The following is a 15,928-nucleotide window of genomic DNA, read 5'->3' on the forward strand; positions in this document are numbered from 1 at the left end:
GAGCTCTATCATACCTTGCTAGAAAGGCGTGTGAGTTTGCAATTCACCATTAGTTAGCTGCTTGTGTAGGTACCCCTCTTGCTAGCAGCATCGAATTTCCTGTGTTCTCTGTCAGGGGGAGGGGCATCCCCTGACGATTGACTATTGGCCCTTTTTCTGGCGGCACTGACAACCACTGAGTCTGGAGGTACCTGTTGTGTAATATAAGCAGGGTCTTAGGTGCAGACTTATTTTTCTTATCTATGCGTGGTGTTAAAACCCTAGCTTTAACCGGCTCATTAAATATCTCATCTGCATGTTTGATCGTGCCTGGTAGCCTTGGGAGGCACTGGTAACATGAGTGCGTGGAGGATAAGGTTTTAAAAAGGAAATCCTCTTCTAAAGGCTCACTGTGCATAAGTACCCCGTGGTACGCAGCTGCTCTAGAGATGACCTGCGTGTATGCAATTGTGTCTTCTGGTGGGGAAGGTCTGGAAGGATATAAGTCTGGGTCATTAGCAGGTATAGGATCTGGATTATACAGATCACAAGGATCAACCGTATCACCATGAGAATAAGTCTGTGAGTGAGTGAGTTGGTGAAGGCAAAGGTGGTGGGGTAGTGGGTGGTGGTGAAAAAGAAAATCGTGGTGAATGAGGGGGAGCAGTATGCAGAGGTAATGGCTTCTTCTTCCGTTTGAAAATCTTTGCTGGTGGTGGAGCAGTATCTAGATGTTCCTGAAAAGCCAACTTTCTTTTAGTCTGTGGAAGAGGTGCAGTAATGATTCTGCCAGTCTCTTTATTGATATGGTTGCTTGATTATCTTTCATCCATGATTTCGAGAATGGGTTGAATTTCAGTGATGATTTAGGGCTGTTCAACATATGGCTTGGAGCTCTGATTTTGATGGTTCCAAAGTCCTTGTTCATCTGTGTAAGAATACTTTTTCAGCTCTGAAGTTTGCAGTTTTTTCGGGCCAGAAAATACAGCCTGTTTCGGTCCCGAGGCAGAACATCAAAGTTTTGACTCGTAAGAGTGTGGACGCCGACTCGGTTCAGAAGTTGAGCTTTTGGTGGTTTTGCTCGACTCCGGTATCGAAGTAGGTGTTGACTTTTTCGGCGCCGAACCAGAAGGTCCATCGCCCAGTATTTTCTACGGGTCGAACCATGGCTCTCTGGCAGTGGTGCACCCAAGGCCTTCGAGGACTTTTTTGGAGTGGGAGTATGGGCGGTCGTACTCACGTGCTGGCCAGCAGTGATGAGTTGGCTATCTTCCTCTGAGTTTTCTTCTGAGTCAGTGTCCTGAATGGAACCTGCCATCTGCACCTGTTCTTCCTCAAGTGTGTCGATATACTCGGTACTTTGACGGCATCTCCAGTCTCCTGGCTCTCCGGTCACGCAGTGTCTTCTTGGATCAGAACGATCGACAAGCTTCACAATCCTCTTCTCGGTGATCGGGAGAGAGACACAGATTACATACCAGGTGTTGATCTGTGTATGGAAATTTCACGTGGCAGCGAGGATAGAATCGTAATTGAGTCCCATCCATCAGGCTTTGAGGCGGAAGGCCCAAACAGGCCCGAGATGGGCACTCGCGCCCAGAAGGACGAAAATTGGTTTTCAACTGTACTATCGGCTCGACTATAGATGAAAAGCGCGATTGAAACAATAACAATGGTGAAAGAAAGTTATCTAGAGTTTCCAATTCAAAATCTCGGAACGGAAACCCGTCCGAACCCGACAGCGGAAAGAAAAAACAATCTAACAAAGGAGTCGATGCCCTTGCGCAGTATGACCGAAAGGAGGAGTCACTCGATCCTGTGACTCCGAAAAGACTTCTTCGAAGAAAAACAACTTGTAACACTCTGAGCCCAACACCAGATGGTGGAAGCAATGCATAGCATATGTATCTGCAGCTACACATGCCATTGAACACACACACACATATATATATATATATATATATATATATATATATATATATTTCATATTCACATACATACATACATGGGAGGGGGCTCCAAACTCCTTTCCCATTCTCTGAGCCATGTGGTCTTGATGTGCTTCTGGCTTCTCATTTCTTCAGTATTGTTTGATGTTTTTCCCCGTCTTTGCATTACCAAATGATATTTGTTGTGATCTTTGATATATTTTAACTATATTCTCTGTTTTCTTTGATTAAAACTATACCCTGCAATGCAGCTTCATCCCCAGCTCCGGGTCTCCTCTTTGCTCCCAGGCCTCAACAGTGTAAAAAAGAAGCTGAAGATGGTGACTACATCGAAGGGATTCCAGAGCACGAGTCTGACATCTCAGAGAGGACATAGCACTAAATGGTATAAAACTCAACATCGGCGACGTAAAAAAAAGGGTGGGGCTAAGAAAGACAAAAAAAAAGTTCAGACCCAAGCACTAGGTGGCGGAATAATTGACAGATTCGGAATCAGAAAATAGACATGCTGAAAAAGTAAATTCATGAAAATCAATTTTGGAGAAATGACTGACATGCAGAAGCCATGATCGCTACTAATATGCCTGGGGTTTAGGACTAAGGGAATACTCTCTAGGTCAAAATTGTTGCTCCACAGCATTTCAGCCCATCATCACTCTCAGTAAAGCTCCTAAAAGGATCTTTGAATGAATAAGGATTCTCTTAGCATTCTGTTTTGCACTTTCCCTCACTTTTTGTGCATGCCGCTGCTGATATAAAGCAAAAAAAAGATTACCATCTCACACTTTTCAAACAAAGTCCAACTTCTTTACAGCGTTGTTTTTAACACAATTTTTTTTTTTTTTACTTTATCCCTTCAGAACAATCCCTCATGCTAGATACCCAAATCTTCACAATCTTTTTGTTTGACCTCAAAGTAAACATTACAACATTCATTACCAAACCGAATTCCTAGACTGAGTGCAGGAAGTGTTCCTGGCAGAACTCAACAATCAAACGCTTATAGAGTCCAAAAGGAGTACTACCAACTTGACTACAGTAAAACTTGCAACATGCGTACAAGGGTCACTTCTGACCAATGTTCCCTCTAATTTTTTTCCACTGTGTGCAGCAGTGTGCGGTCTCTGTGCGCTGCAGCCAAGGATACGTGCGCCAAGAAATTTACCATTCACACGCGCGCAGCGCATAACTAGCCAAGATCTTTGGCATTAGCCTCTCCATACCACTAAAGCAAAAAAGGGATATCATTGCTCCATGCAATAGGGCATCAAGGCAGTATTGTGACCTGGATGCACACCCCAAGGACATGACCTGTTAAGTGCCACCTACACCCCAGTTAGAGAAAACAGAGGAACATTGCCAGCGGCCTTTAAACGCTGTTTTCATTGACTTCAATCCAGATTCAAATATGAGCATTTTCTGCAATAGGAGAGCACGACTATCGCTCTAAAAGGCTTATTTGAGCTGAGAAAGTGATAATGCACATAAACAACTATGAAGTATGACAATGATGGAAAAGTTGATAACAGCACATTTCCTACTATTCTGAAGCATTTCCTAGCTCATTAACCATTAATTTTCAACATAAATATCACTTGCTCGCTTGTATGCTAAAGTGCGCCAAATGATGTTTAAAACACTCCCCGCGGCCTTAAAAGCTGTTTTCATTGACTTCAATCCAGATTCAAATATGAGCATTATCTGCCTTAGGGGAGCACGTATATCGCTCTAAAAGGCTTATTTATTAACGTGCGCGCTTGCCGAAAGGGCCTGCGCGATGGGGGAAGGAAAGGTGCGCGCGCGCATTACAGGGAACATTGCTTCTGACTCAGAACTGCACTTATGGCAACCAACAAGGTACCTGAATGGGACATCACCAATGGGTGTATAGATGTTTCCTTCAAAAGGAGGACAGGATGGTTCAACCTAGCTTAGATTTTGATAGGCTCCCTGAACTCCCCTCTTGTATTATCCTAAAACACTTACCATTCCAATCGCAGGGGAAGAGTGAGAGCCATTCATTGTGTTCTTTTTTGCAGGATCTGGAACAGTGACAGGTCTGTTTGACAGGCTGCCCGAGCTTTTATAAAATGAAGCCTCAGAACTCTTCCTGGAATCCGGAATTCTGACATGGACAACAACAAGTAAAAAAGAAAGACTCAAGTGTTTCCAATAATAAACCACAATAACTGCACAACAGAGAATTAAACAACCTTTTCATGACATGAAAAGAGGGAAGTCCAGGAGTACTTAAAATCACTGACAGTCAAGTTAGAAAGAAGAAAGACAACAAAGCTATGACTTGCAAAACAAGACTTGAAATTGGATGAAGATGTTCACAGGAGATAAGAAAACATGTTGGAACAAATACATACATAAAAAAAACTGCCACTAGTTACATTGACAGATCAGAGGGTTTGTAAAACAATACAAAAAAATGGGGCGAGGTGTATGCCACCAACGTACAATGGAAAACAACCAATAAAAACACTTAAAACTCAGGTTAAGATACAGAGGTCAAAAGGAATATATAAAAAATGTGGATACTAGAACTCCTTGCACAGATAAAGAATTGCACCTTACATTGCAGGCAAGCAGAAGGAAAGCTGAGGAAATAAAACACCACAAAATAGTGGGAGGAAGAAAACCTGGAGCCAATGCTAGGAAATGTTAAGGGGTTAGAACAGACAAAAATAGATAATATATTTAAACAATGGTTCCAAACCCCTTTTCATGCTGAGAAAATCTGGCTTAATTTAGGAACACAACATTCAGAAAGAAATTGGAGCAGGATTGCAGTTTCAGGTTTTAGTAAAGCTTTAAAGCTAAGCTATACAGAAGGCACAGAAACAAGCAGAGAGAAATAGGGCTGAGAATCATTAAATGTTCTAGTGTCACATGGTTAAAAAGTATTGTGGAGTGATGATTTCTGAACATAGTGGTAAAACGTGAGGGCATTCAGGACATTCCTGGAACCCCTGCTCTAGGATCCTTCCTAGGATCTACAGAAATGTTAGAAAGGAAAGTGCAATTTCTAGAGAATATGGCAAAACTTTATTTTAATGGGATTCACACAGCACATTGTCTCACCTTAGATAGAAGAGCACATAGGCCTGTTGGTTCAGCACTACCTTGATGTTGCTTGAATGTACTATGGAGTCGTTCATCTGGTACCACTGCCCGTTACTGGCCTGGAGACGAGAAGAGTAACAGCAACATACATGAAAGGTATCCAACCCCTCTGTAAAGCTTGTTGTAGCACTATGTTCACTGTACAGAACATACACAATCTGAACTTTTATCTGTACAGCCCATTAGATACATTAACAAGTACACTTTTTGTAAAAATCCTGAACCTACTTTGTGTAAGGCTATATAATGAAAATGTCACTTACCCAGTGTACATCTGTTCGTGGCATCAGTCGCAGTAGATTCGCATGTTTTGCAATAGCTCGCCATCTGGTGTTGGGCCGGAGTGTTACAAGTTGTTTTTCTTCGAAGAAGTCTTTCGAGTCACGGGACCGAGTGACTCCTCCTTTTGTCTCCATTGCGCATGGGCGTCGACTCCATCTTCGATTGTTTTTCCCCGCAGAGGGTGAGGTAGGAGTTGAATTGTAGTAATAGTGCCCATGCAATGGAGTGACTAAGTATGCACCTATTTAAGGTTGAGATGATACATATACAAATAGTTGAAGGTAACTTCCAAACTGCTACAGGCTCCCGGTGAGGCGGGTGGGCACATGCGAATCTACTGCGACTGATGCCACGAACAGATGTACACTGGGTAAGTGACATTTTCAGTTCGATGGCATCTGTCGCTGTAGATACGCATGTTTTGCATAGACTAGTAAGCAGTTATCTCCCCAAAAGCGGTGGATCAGCCTGTAGGAGTGGAAGTAGTCTGAAATAATGTTCTTAATACGGCTTGACCTACTGTGGCTTGTTGTGCGGATAACACGTCTACACAGTAGTGCTTGGTGAATGTGTGAGGCGTAGACCATGTGGCTGCCTTACATATTTCTTGCATTGGGATGTTTCCTAGAAAGGCCATGGTAGCACCTTTCTTTCTGGTTGAGTGTGCCCTTGGTGTAATGGGCAGCTGTCGTTTAGCTTTAAGGTAGCAGATTTGGATGCATTTAACTATCCATCTGGCTATACCTTGTTTTGATATTGGGTTTCCTGCATGAGGTTTTTGAAATGCAATAAATAGTTGTTTAGTCTTTCTGATGTTCTTTGTTCTGTCAATGTAATACATCAATGCTCTTTTGACATCTAATGTATGTAGTGCCCTTTCAGCTACGGTATCTGGCTGTGGAAAGAACACTGGAAGTTCCACTGTTTGATTTAGATGGAACGGTGAAATAACCTTTGGCAAAAAGTTTGGATTGGTCCTTAGGACGACCTTATTCTTGTGTAGTTGTATAAAAGGTTCCTGTATTGTAAACGCCTGAATCTCGCTTACTCTTCTTAGGGAAGTAATGGCGATGAGAAATGCCACCTTCCAGGTTAGGAACTGTATTTCGCAGGAGTGCATGGGTTCAAAAGGTGGACCCATAAGTCTAGTTAGGACAACATTTAGGTTCCATGAAGGAACAGGTGGTGTTCTTGGTGGTATAATTCTCCTAAGGCCCTCCATGAATGCTTTAATGACTGGTATCTTATATAGGGAAGTTGAATAGGTAGTCTGCAGGTATGCAGATATTGCTGCAAGGTGTATTTTAATGGAAGAGAAAGCCAGGTTAGATTTTTGTAAGTGAAGCAAGTAACCCACTACATGTTCTGGAGTTGTGTGTAATGGTTGTATTTGATTAATATGGCAGTAGCAAACAAACCTCTTCCATTTCCTTGCATAGCAGTGCCTGGTGGATGGCCTTCTGGCTTGTTTTATGACTTCCATACATTCTTGGGTAAGTTGTAAGTGCCCGAATTCTAGGATTTCAGGAGCCAGATTGCTAGATTCAGCGATGCTGGATCTGGGTGTCTGATCTTTTGGTTGTGTTGTGTCAACAGATCTGGCCTGTTGGGCAATTTGATGCAGGGTACTACTGATAGGTCTAGCAGCGTTGTGTACCAGGGTTGCCTTGCCCAAGTTGGTGCTATTAATATGAGTTTGAGTTTGTTGTGACTGAGTTTGTTTACCAGGTAAGGAAGGAGAGGGAGAGGAGGAAAAGCGTAAGCAAATATCCCTGACCAGTTCATCCATAGGGCATTGCCTTGGGACTGTTTGTGTGGGTATCTGGATGCGAAGTTTTGGCATTTTGCGTTCTCCTTTGTCGCAAACAAGTCTATCTGAGGTGTTCCCCAGAGTTTGAAATAAGTGTTCAGAATTTGGGGGTGAATTTCCCATTCGTGGACCTGTTGGTGATCTCTCGAGAGATTGTCTGCGAGTTGATTTTGGATCCCTGGTATAAATTGTGCTATTAGGCGAATTTGGTTGTGAATTGCCCAACGCCAAATCTTTTGTGCTAGCAGGCTTAACTGCGTGGAGTGCTTCCCCCCTTGCTTGTTTAGATAATACATTGTTGTCATGTTGTCTGTTTTGACGAGAATGTATTTGTGAACTATTATTGGTTGGAAAGCTTTTAGTGCTTGAAAAACTGCTAGAAGTTCTAGGTGATTTATATGCAGTTTTGTTTGATGTACGTTCCATTGTCCTTGTATGCTGTGTTGATTGAGGTGTGCTCCCCACCCTGTCATGGAAGCATCTGTTGTTATTACGTATTGTGGCACTGGGTCTTGGAAAGGCCGCCCTTTGTTTAAATTTATGTTGTTCCACCACAGAAGCGAGAGGTAAGTTTGGCGGTCTATTAACACCAGATCTAGAAGGTGACCCTGTGCTTGTGACCATTGTGATGCTAGGCACTGTTGTAAGGGCCTCATGTGCAGTCTTGCGTTTGGGACAATGGCTATGCATGAAGACATCATGCCTAGGAGTTGTAGTACCATCTTTGCTTGTATCCTTTGTGTTGGATACATGCGTTGTATGATGGTGTTGAAATTTTGAATTCTTTGTGGACTTGGAGTGGCTACTCCTTTTGATGTGTCTATTATGGCTCCTAGGTATTGTTGTACCTTGCGCGGCAGAATTTTGGATTTTGTGAAGTTGGCGGTGAACCCTAGTTTGAAGAGGGTTTGTATGATATGATTTGTGTGATTTGAGCACTCTATTAACGAATGGGCCTTGATTAACCAGTCGTCTAGATATGGGAACACATGTATTTGCTGCCGTCTTATGTGTGCAGCGACTACCGCTAGACATTTGGTAAAGACTCTTGGTGCGGTTGTTAATCCGAAAGGCAGTACCTTGAATTGGTAATGTATTCCCTTGAATACAAACCTTAGGTATTTCCTGTGCGATGGGTGTATTGGTATATGGAAATAAGCATCCTTGAGGTCTAAAGTTGCCATGTAGTCGTGTAGTTTTAGCAATGGCAATACTTCTTGTAGTGTGACCATGTGAAAGTGGTCTGATTTGATGAAAGTGTTCACTACTCTGAGGTCTAGGATTGGTCTCAGCGTTTTGTCCTTCTTTGGTATCAGAAAGTACAGTGAGTAAACTCCTGTGTTTATTTGTGTGTTTGGCACTAATTCGATTGCATTCTTTTGCAATAGTGCCTGCACTTCTATCTCCAGGAGATTGGAATGATGTTTTGTCAAATTTTGTGCTTTTGGTGGTATGTTTGGAGGGAATTGTAGAAATTCTATGCAATAACCATGTTGGATAATTGCTAGAACCCAAGTGTCTGTAGTGATTTCCTCCCATGCTTTGTAATAATGACTTATTCTTCCCCCCACTGGTGTTGTGTGGAGGGGGTGAGTGACATGTGAGTCACTGTTTAGTAGTAGGGGTTTTGGGGCTCTGAAATCTTCCTCTATTCCTAGGGAATTGCCCTCCTCTATATTGTCCCCGAAAACCTCCTCTATACTGTCCCTGGTAACTGGACGGTGTTGCTTGTGAGGTGCTGGCTTGTGTGCTCTGACCCCGAAACCCCCCTCTAAAGGGTGTTTTACGGAATGTGCTGTAATTCCCTCTGCTCTGCGGGGAGTAGAGTGCGCCCATGGCTTTGGCAGTGTCCGTATCTTTTTTGAGTTTCTCAATCGCTGTGTCCACTTCTGGACCGAACAGTTCTTTTTCGTTAAAAGGCATATTGAGAACTGCTTGTTGAATCTCTGGTTTAAATCCAGACGTTCGGAGCCATGCATGCCTTCTGATAGTTACAGATGTACTAATTGTCCGTGCAGCTGTATCTGCAGCGTCCATGGAGGAGCGGATCTGGTTGTTGGAAATGGTCTGTCCCTCCTCAACCACTTGTTTTGCCCTATTTTGTAAGTCCTTGGGCAGATGTTCAATGAGATGTTGCATCTCGTCCCAATGGGCTCTGTCATGGCGCGCAAGTAGTGCCTGGGAGTTCGCGATGCGCCACTGGTTTGCGGCTTGTGCTGCGACTCTCTTACCAGCTGCATCAAACTTGCGGCTTTCTTTATCTGGGGGTGGTGCATCTCCAGATGTGTGGGAGTTGGCCCTTTTCCTAGCTGCTCCTACAACGACAGAGTCTGGTGGCAGCTGTGTAGTGATGAAAACCGGGTCTGTAGGAGGCGCCTTATACTTTTTTTCCACCCTTGGTGTGATTGCCCTACTTTTGACTGGCTCCTTAAAGATTTCTTTTGCGTGCCGGAGCATACCAGGGAGCATAGGCAGGCTTTGGTATGAGCTGTGGGTGGAGGAGAGTGTGTTGAATAAAAAATCATCCTCGACCTGTTCTGAGTGGAGGCTTACGTTGTGAAATTGTGCTGCTCTAGCCACCACTTGAGAATACGCGGTGCTGTCCTCTGGTGGAGATGGCTTCGTAGGGTATGCCTCCGGACTGTTATCTGACACTGGGGCGTCGTATAGGTCCCATGCGTCTTGATCTTGGTCACCCTGGCTTATGGTGGTGTGAGCTGGGGAGTGTGATGGAGTTTGTGCTGGTGAGACGTTAATCACGGGCGGAGGAGAGGGTGGTGGGGTAACTCTTTTCACCACTTTTGGTTGTGGTGTCTGTTCAGTTTGGAACTCCAACCTTCTCTTTCTTCTAATAGGGGGAAGGGTGCTTATTTTTCCTGTCCCCTGCTGTATGAAAATACGCTTTTGCGTATGGTCCACATCAGTTGATTGTAGCTCTTCCTCAAACCTATGCTTTTGCATTTGGGAGGTTAGCGAGTGCTCTTCTGTATAAGAGCCTGAAGCTGGGTCGGTTGCAGTTTGTTTCGGGACCGAAACCCTGTCTGCGTCCTTTTTCGGCTCCGAGGTGACTTTTTTCATTTTCGGGGCCGAAACCTGTCGGCGCCGATCTTCTTCGGGGCCGCTGTCTCAGCGTCGAGCCGTGTCTACACCGGCATCTCGGTGTCGATGCTTGTCTCCAGCACTTTCTCGGTCCCGAGAAGGCTGCGTGCCGGTGTCTCGACCGGAGTCGGACGATCTCGGCACTGTTTGGGCCTTTTTCGGTGCCGACGGTCGGTCACCGAATTTATGGGTGGAGCCATGGCCTGGTGGCAGTGGCGTCCCCTGGGCCTTGTAAATCTTCCTCTGAGTGGTTTTCGACGTCTTACTCACGGTTTGTGTATCGTCGAATCCTTCGGAGTCTGAGTCTTGGATCGAGAAGGTACCTTCCTCTTCTTGTTCCTCGAACTCTCGGTGGGCTATCGGCGCGGACGCCATCTGAAGTCTTCTGGCTCGACGGTCTCGGAGTGTTTTTCGGGACCGGAACGCACGAAAGGCCTCGCAGGTGTCTTCACTGTGCTCAGGTGACAGGCACAGGTTACAGACCAAGTGTTGGTCTGTATAGGGGTATTTATTGTGGCATTTGGGGCAGAAACGGAACGGGGTCGGTTCCATCGGCGTTCTTCAGCACGCGGTCGGGCCGACCAGGCCCCGACGGGGGATCGAAAAAACTACCCCCGAAGGGCACCGGAGCTCTTCGATCCTTCGACGCGGTGTTGAATCTAACTACGCCGATCCCTAACGCAACAATACCGACGAAAATCTTCCGAAATTAGCTATCTTTCCGTTCCGAAACTCGGAGCGACAGGAACACGTCCGAACCCGATGGCGGAAAAAAAACAATCGAAGATGGAGTCGACGCCCATGCGCAATGGAGACAAAAGGAGGAGTCACTCGGTCCCGTGACTCGAAAGACTTCTTCGAAGAAAAACAACTTGTAACACTCCGGCCCAACACCAGATGGCGAGCTATTGCAAAACATGCGTATCTACAGCGACAGATGCCATCGAACACAGTGGTTTTCTTTTCGCCAATTGTCGCTCCTTGGCAGCTCATAAACTTGATATATGCCTACTTCTCAGTGATCGCGCACCGACCGCCTTGTTTCTCACTGAGACCTGGCTTAATAAGCGGTCATTTCCAGATGTAGCCTTGGCGTTACCCCAAGACTACTTGATAAGTAGGCTGGATAGAGACAACTCAAGAGGTGGGGGAATTGCCATCATCTACAGGGAATCAGTAAAGCTCACCGCCCAGCCTTTACAGATACAGGGTTGTGAAAGTATGTATTTTTCTATTACACTAAATCCTCAATTCACTTTTCCAGGAGCCCTTGTGCATAGACCCCCAGCCCTCCAGAAACCGTTCTACAATCTCTCTTAGATCATATTTCTGAATTAATATGTAAAAAAAACCAATTTTACGGTCTTGTATGATTTTAATATTCATGCAGAGGATTTAGAAAACTCGGCTGACAAAAATCTACTTACTGATATGGCCGCATGAGAGTTGTCCCAATGGTTAGGGGTCCTACGTATGTTAACGGCCACACTACTGATTTAGTTTTCAGTAACATAGTTGGCTTAACTTCCATGCCTCCCCGTCCTTTGGCTTGGTCTGACCATTTCCTAATTAGGATTAATTTAGCTTAACTAAGCATAAGCTTAAGGCCAGCGAATGGATCAATTCTCTTGAAACACTGAAACCCTCTCTCAGGGATAATGAAGTTTGCCATCTAGAGTCATTTAAAGATTGGCTCCCCAAAAGTTTAGACACACTGCTTCCTTATTCTATCAAACCTGCGGTGCCATATAAAAGGCGCTCCTTGGTTCTCTCCGCATCTTCACAACCTAAAAAGGGAATGCAGGCGTCTGGAAAGGAGATGGAGAAAATCTTATGAAGTGACACTGAAGCAGGAGTATAGGAAAGAAATCAGATTTTTCCACTCAGAAATTAAATTAGCTCAATCTATCTATTGCGCTACTAGAACTGAGCAGTCATCAAACTCGCCAGAAGAGATTTTCCAAATAATTAAGGAAATTGCACAGCCTTACACTCACTTATGAATCCCTCCCAAGAACATAGTAATAATCTGGCATTGTTTTTTCAACAAAAAATATATCTATTCAGCTTTTCCAGTAAACTCTCCTCAGGCTACTGATTTTATAGATCAGAATATCATTCTTTCCACTTCCAATCTGCCCCCCTCTCCAAGGACATGGTATCCAAGTTACTTGCTGCTCTCAAATCGGGGTCCCAGCTCAACCCAGCCCCTCCTTAGGTGCTGGCTCAAGGTGCTTCTTCCACTTCTTATTGATCTCCTAAACTACTCATTTTCTAGGAGTCTTGGTTCCGCAACAACAGAAACATGGTATAGTCAAACCTCTGCCAAAAAAGCGTAACCCTGATGCAGCTCAGCTGAATAACTACAGGCCCATTTCTCTGCTGCCAGCCTTATCTGAAATAATTGAAATGCATGTTAATGCCCAACTCTCAAGTTTTCTTGAAGATAACAATGTCCTTCATCCCACCCAGATGGGCTTTAGACCACTTCACAGCACAGAATCGGCTCTGATTGAAGTCACGGAAGAGGCCGGAAGGCATCTAGATCAGGGGATTGTGACGGCTATTATCCTTCTTGACCTTAATGTTGCCTTCGACATGGTTGATCAGGATACATTACTTCTGAGAAAGAGGGCAGTCAGAATCTTTGGTAGTGCCTTGGGATGTATTTACTCTTTTTTGGAAAGGAGATCGTTTCAGGTACTGGTCCAGCCTTTTCTATTCAGTCGTGTTAAGAGCAGCTGTGGAGTGCCACAGGGCTCGTCGCTTAGTCTGACACTATTCAAGATTTATATGCAGAGCTAGTGAAGCCCTTTGGTCTCTCATTGGTGTCTTATGCAGATGACACTCAGCTGGTAGTATCATTGTCCACCAACTCCAGCTCTAACTGTTCGTCACTCGCCCTATGCCTGCAGGTATTGTTGGGATGGATGCCTGAATATAAGCTTAATGGAGACAAGACCGAAGTAATGATACTAGGATATAGCCCTCGATTGGGGATCAATACTTAAATATTTTGAAATCCTTGGAAAACCTGCCCTCCCCTAAAGATAATATTAAGAGCTTAGGAGTCAGGCTGGACCCACGGCTTAGCACGGAACATCATGTTAATAAGATTTCCTCAACATGTTTTGGCTTGCTTAGGCTTTTGAGGAAGGTTTTTAAAATTCTTCCATTTATTGCGAAAAGACTCAGGCCCTTATTGTTTCCCGGTTACACTATGGCAATGCACTGTATCTTAGTTCCCCACAATATGTGACTAGAAAGTTGCAGGTGGTGCAGAATGCCTGTGCCCGCCTTCTTTTAAATACACAGAGACATGTTTCAGCCAAAGCAGCTATATCTTCCTTCCATTGGCTACCACACATCGCATAAAGTTTAAAACCTTGTGTTGTGTCCACAGGGCCTTACGTAATCAAGGGCCCCCTCTGCTAAGGTCATTAGCTTCTTTCCATAGGCCAGTTAGACAGCTTAGGTCCTCATCAGCAGCTTTGGCCTCAGTCCCCAGAGTAAACAAATCCAGGTGGGGCGGAAGTTCCATAGCCTACCTTGGAGCCAAGTTATGGAATTCACTGCCTCTTACCCTTCGCCTTACTAGCCATGAACTGTCCTTTCGGTGGATACTTAAAACCTGGAATTGCAGAGTATAACCACTAGACTATCTTAGAGGTTTGCTATCAGCGCTGTGATGTTTTTGGGAAACCATGCGCTTCATAAAAGACTATAACATAACATACCATTCGGCTGAAAGCCTTTGTCACGGATAGAGTATTGTCATGGCAACTCATTCAAATAACCCAAAACAATGACATAAAAAAACGGACCAACTTAAGCTCATACATTATTTCACTTGTATCGGTGGCGGCCATCTTTGAATGTCAAATTTTATATATATATATATATATATATATATATATATATACACACATAATAAATGCACCAATGCAATTAAATACTCTCAAATCAAAATTACAATAATCAAATATAACTATACTCTGTTTATAAATTATCTATTAGGCTACGCTGAAAACATACTCAAAGATATACTGTACATTTCTCTACTTATTTCATAAATTGAAGTCTGCACAATTCCTCAATAACTGTTCCTATGATTTCATTATATTCATATTCAGCACTAATAGAGCATTCTGGCCCAAGTGGGCAAAGTCAATTGCACGGTAAACATACTCTATATAATTTATAAATGACATTTATCTAATTTTTATTTCATTCCCCTGCCGTTATATATAATTTGGTCCTGATCCTATTAATGTAAAAAGTGCATATTAACCCAAAACCAACACCCTGATATGTATAACAACATATAATCAAACAATTAACCCACATGGATGCTCAATTCTTCACTTGAGTTCAACCCCACGGGGTCCAAAGTCTCAAAATCTATAATATATCTTGATTCCATGATTCTCAATAATCGCTCTCTCTTGCCACCCCGTTTATTAGATTTCACCTGGTCAATAACCACAACAGATTTTCATTACCTAAATGATGACTAAAGAAGTGTCTCGCCACTAGATAACTTTTGTCATAATTCTTAATCGCTCGCCTGTGTTCCAAAACTCGTTTTTTAGCACTGTGAATTGTGCTCTCTACATATAATTTATCACAGGGGCATATTAAGCAATACACACAGTATATGGTACCACCATCATAACTACCTTTAATGACAAACTCTTCATCTCTCCCTGGTATTCTCAATTTCTTACAGTTACTACTTGTCTTACAGGCTTTGCATTTCATGCAGCAAAAGTATTCCCTTACTGTATTGCTCTTACTATTACCTTCACATATTATGTCATTACGACACAAATCATCCCTAAGGGAATCTACTTCTCTTGAATGTTATCTGAGGTCTCTCATTAATACAATCATTCAGGATTGGATCCGTTTGTAAAATATGCCAGCTTCTATTTACAATAGTCCGTAATCTCTGTGATTGATTACTAAATGTCGTTATAAATCTAACTTTGTCTTCCTTCTTTCTCTGATTACTTGTCTGATAAAGGAGATCATCTCTGTTCAATTTCTCCACTTTCTGTTTAGCTTGTTCAATAATCTTAACCCCATAGCGTCTCTCTTTAAACCTCTCGCACATTACTTCACACTTTTGATGAAAGTCTGCCATACTTCCACAATTCCTACGGGCTCTTAATAGTTCACCATAGGGGATGCTACGAATCAGACTGATTGGATGTGCGCTCCGAGCATCGAGAAGACTATTACCAGCTGTTTTCTTCCTATGTAGTCTAGGGATTAAGCCTTGATCAGTTGCCATAACTTCAACATCTAAGAACTCAACACTACTAGGGTGCATATCTTCCGTAAATCTCAGATTATATTCATTATCATTTAGATTTTGTACAAATTGCATTGCTGAAATCTCATCCCTCTTCCAAATCAAAAAGATGCTGTCAATAAAACGACACCATAGAATCACATTCCTATCAAATTCAATCATAGTTTCCGATACTTGCTCCTCCCCCCAGCCCATTAATCAATTTGATTAGCTGGGGGCAAAGCAAGTACCCATAGCTGTCCCCTGCACTTGTCTATACAGCTGATCAAAGATAAATTATTCCTCAGACAAAACTTGATCAGGTCACATAACATTTCAGAGTGAAAGAACAATGATAATGATCTTGCTCTTAGAAAATGT

The 15,928-nt window shown here is 43.3% G+C and overlaps 1 protein-coding gene across 4 annotated transcripts in view; it reads right to left on the bottom strand.

The window, feature by feature from the left end:
• USP36 (ubiquitin specific peptidase 36) overlaps positions 1–15,928 on the bottom strand; it is a 523,175-nt gene that overhangs the window by 228,653 nt on the left and 278,594 nt on the right. For all 4 annotated transcript variants that reach the window (XM_069199674.1, XM_069199675.1, XM_069199676.1 and 1 more), the window contains exons 11-12: positions 5,019–5,119; positions 3,915–4,053 (exon numbers count right to left, since the gene is read on the bottom strand). In XM_069199674.1, coding sequence (XP_069055775.1) covers positions 3,915–4,053; positions 5,019–5,119 — 240 coding nt within the window. The remainder of the gene's footprint in view (positions 1–3,914; positions 4,054–5,018; positions 5,120–15,928) is intronic.

This window comes from Pleurodeles waltl, chromosome 7 (genome assembly GCF_031143425.1).
Source record: "Pleurodeles waltl isolate 20211129_DDA chromosome 7, aPleWal1.hap1.20221129, whole genome shotgun sequence".
Lineage (NCBI taxonomy): Eukaryota > Metazoa > Chordata > Amphibia > Caudata > Salamandridae > Pleurodeles > Pleurodeles waltl.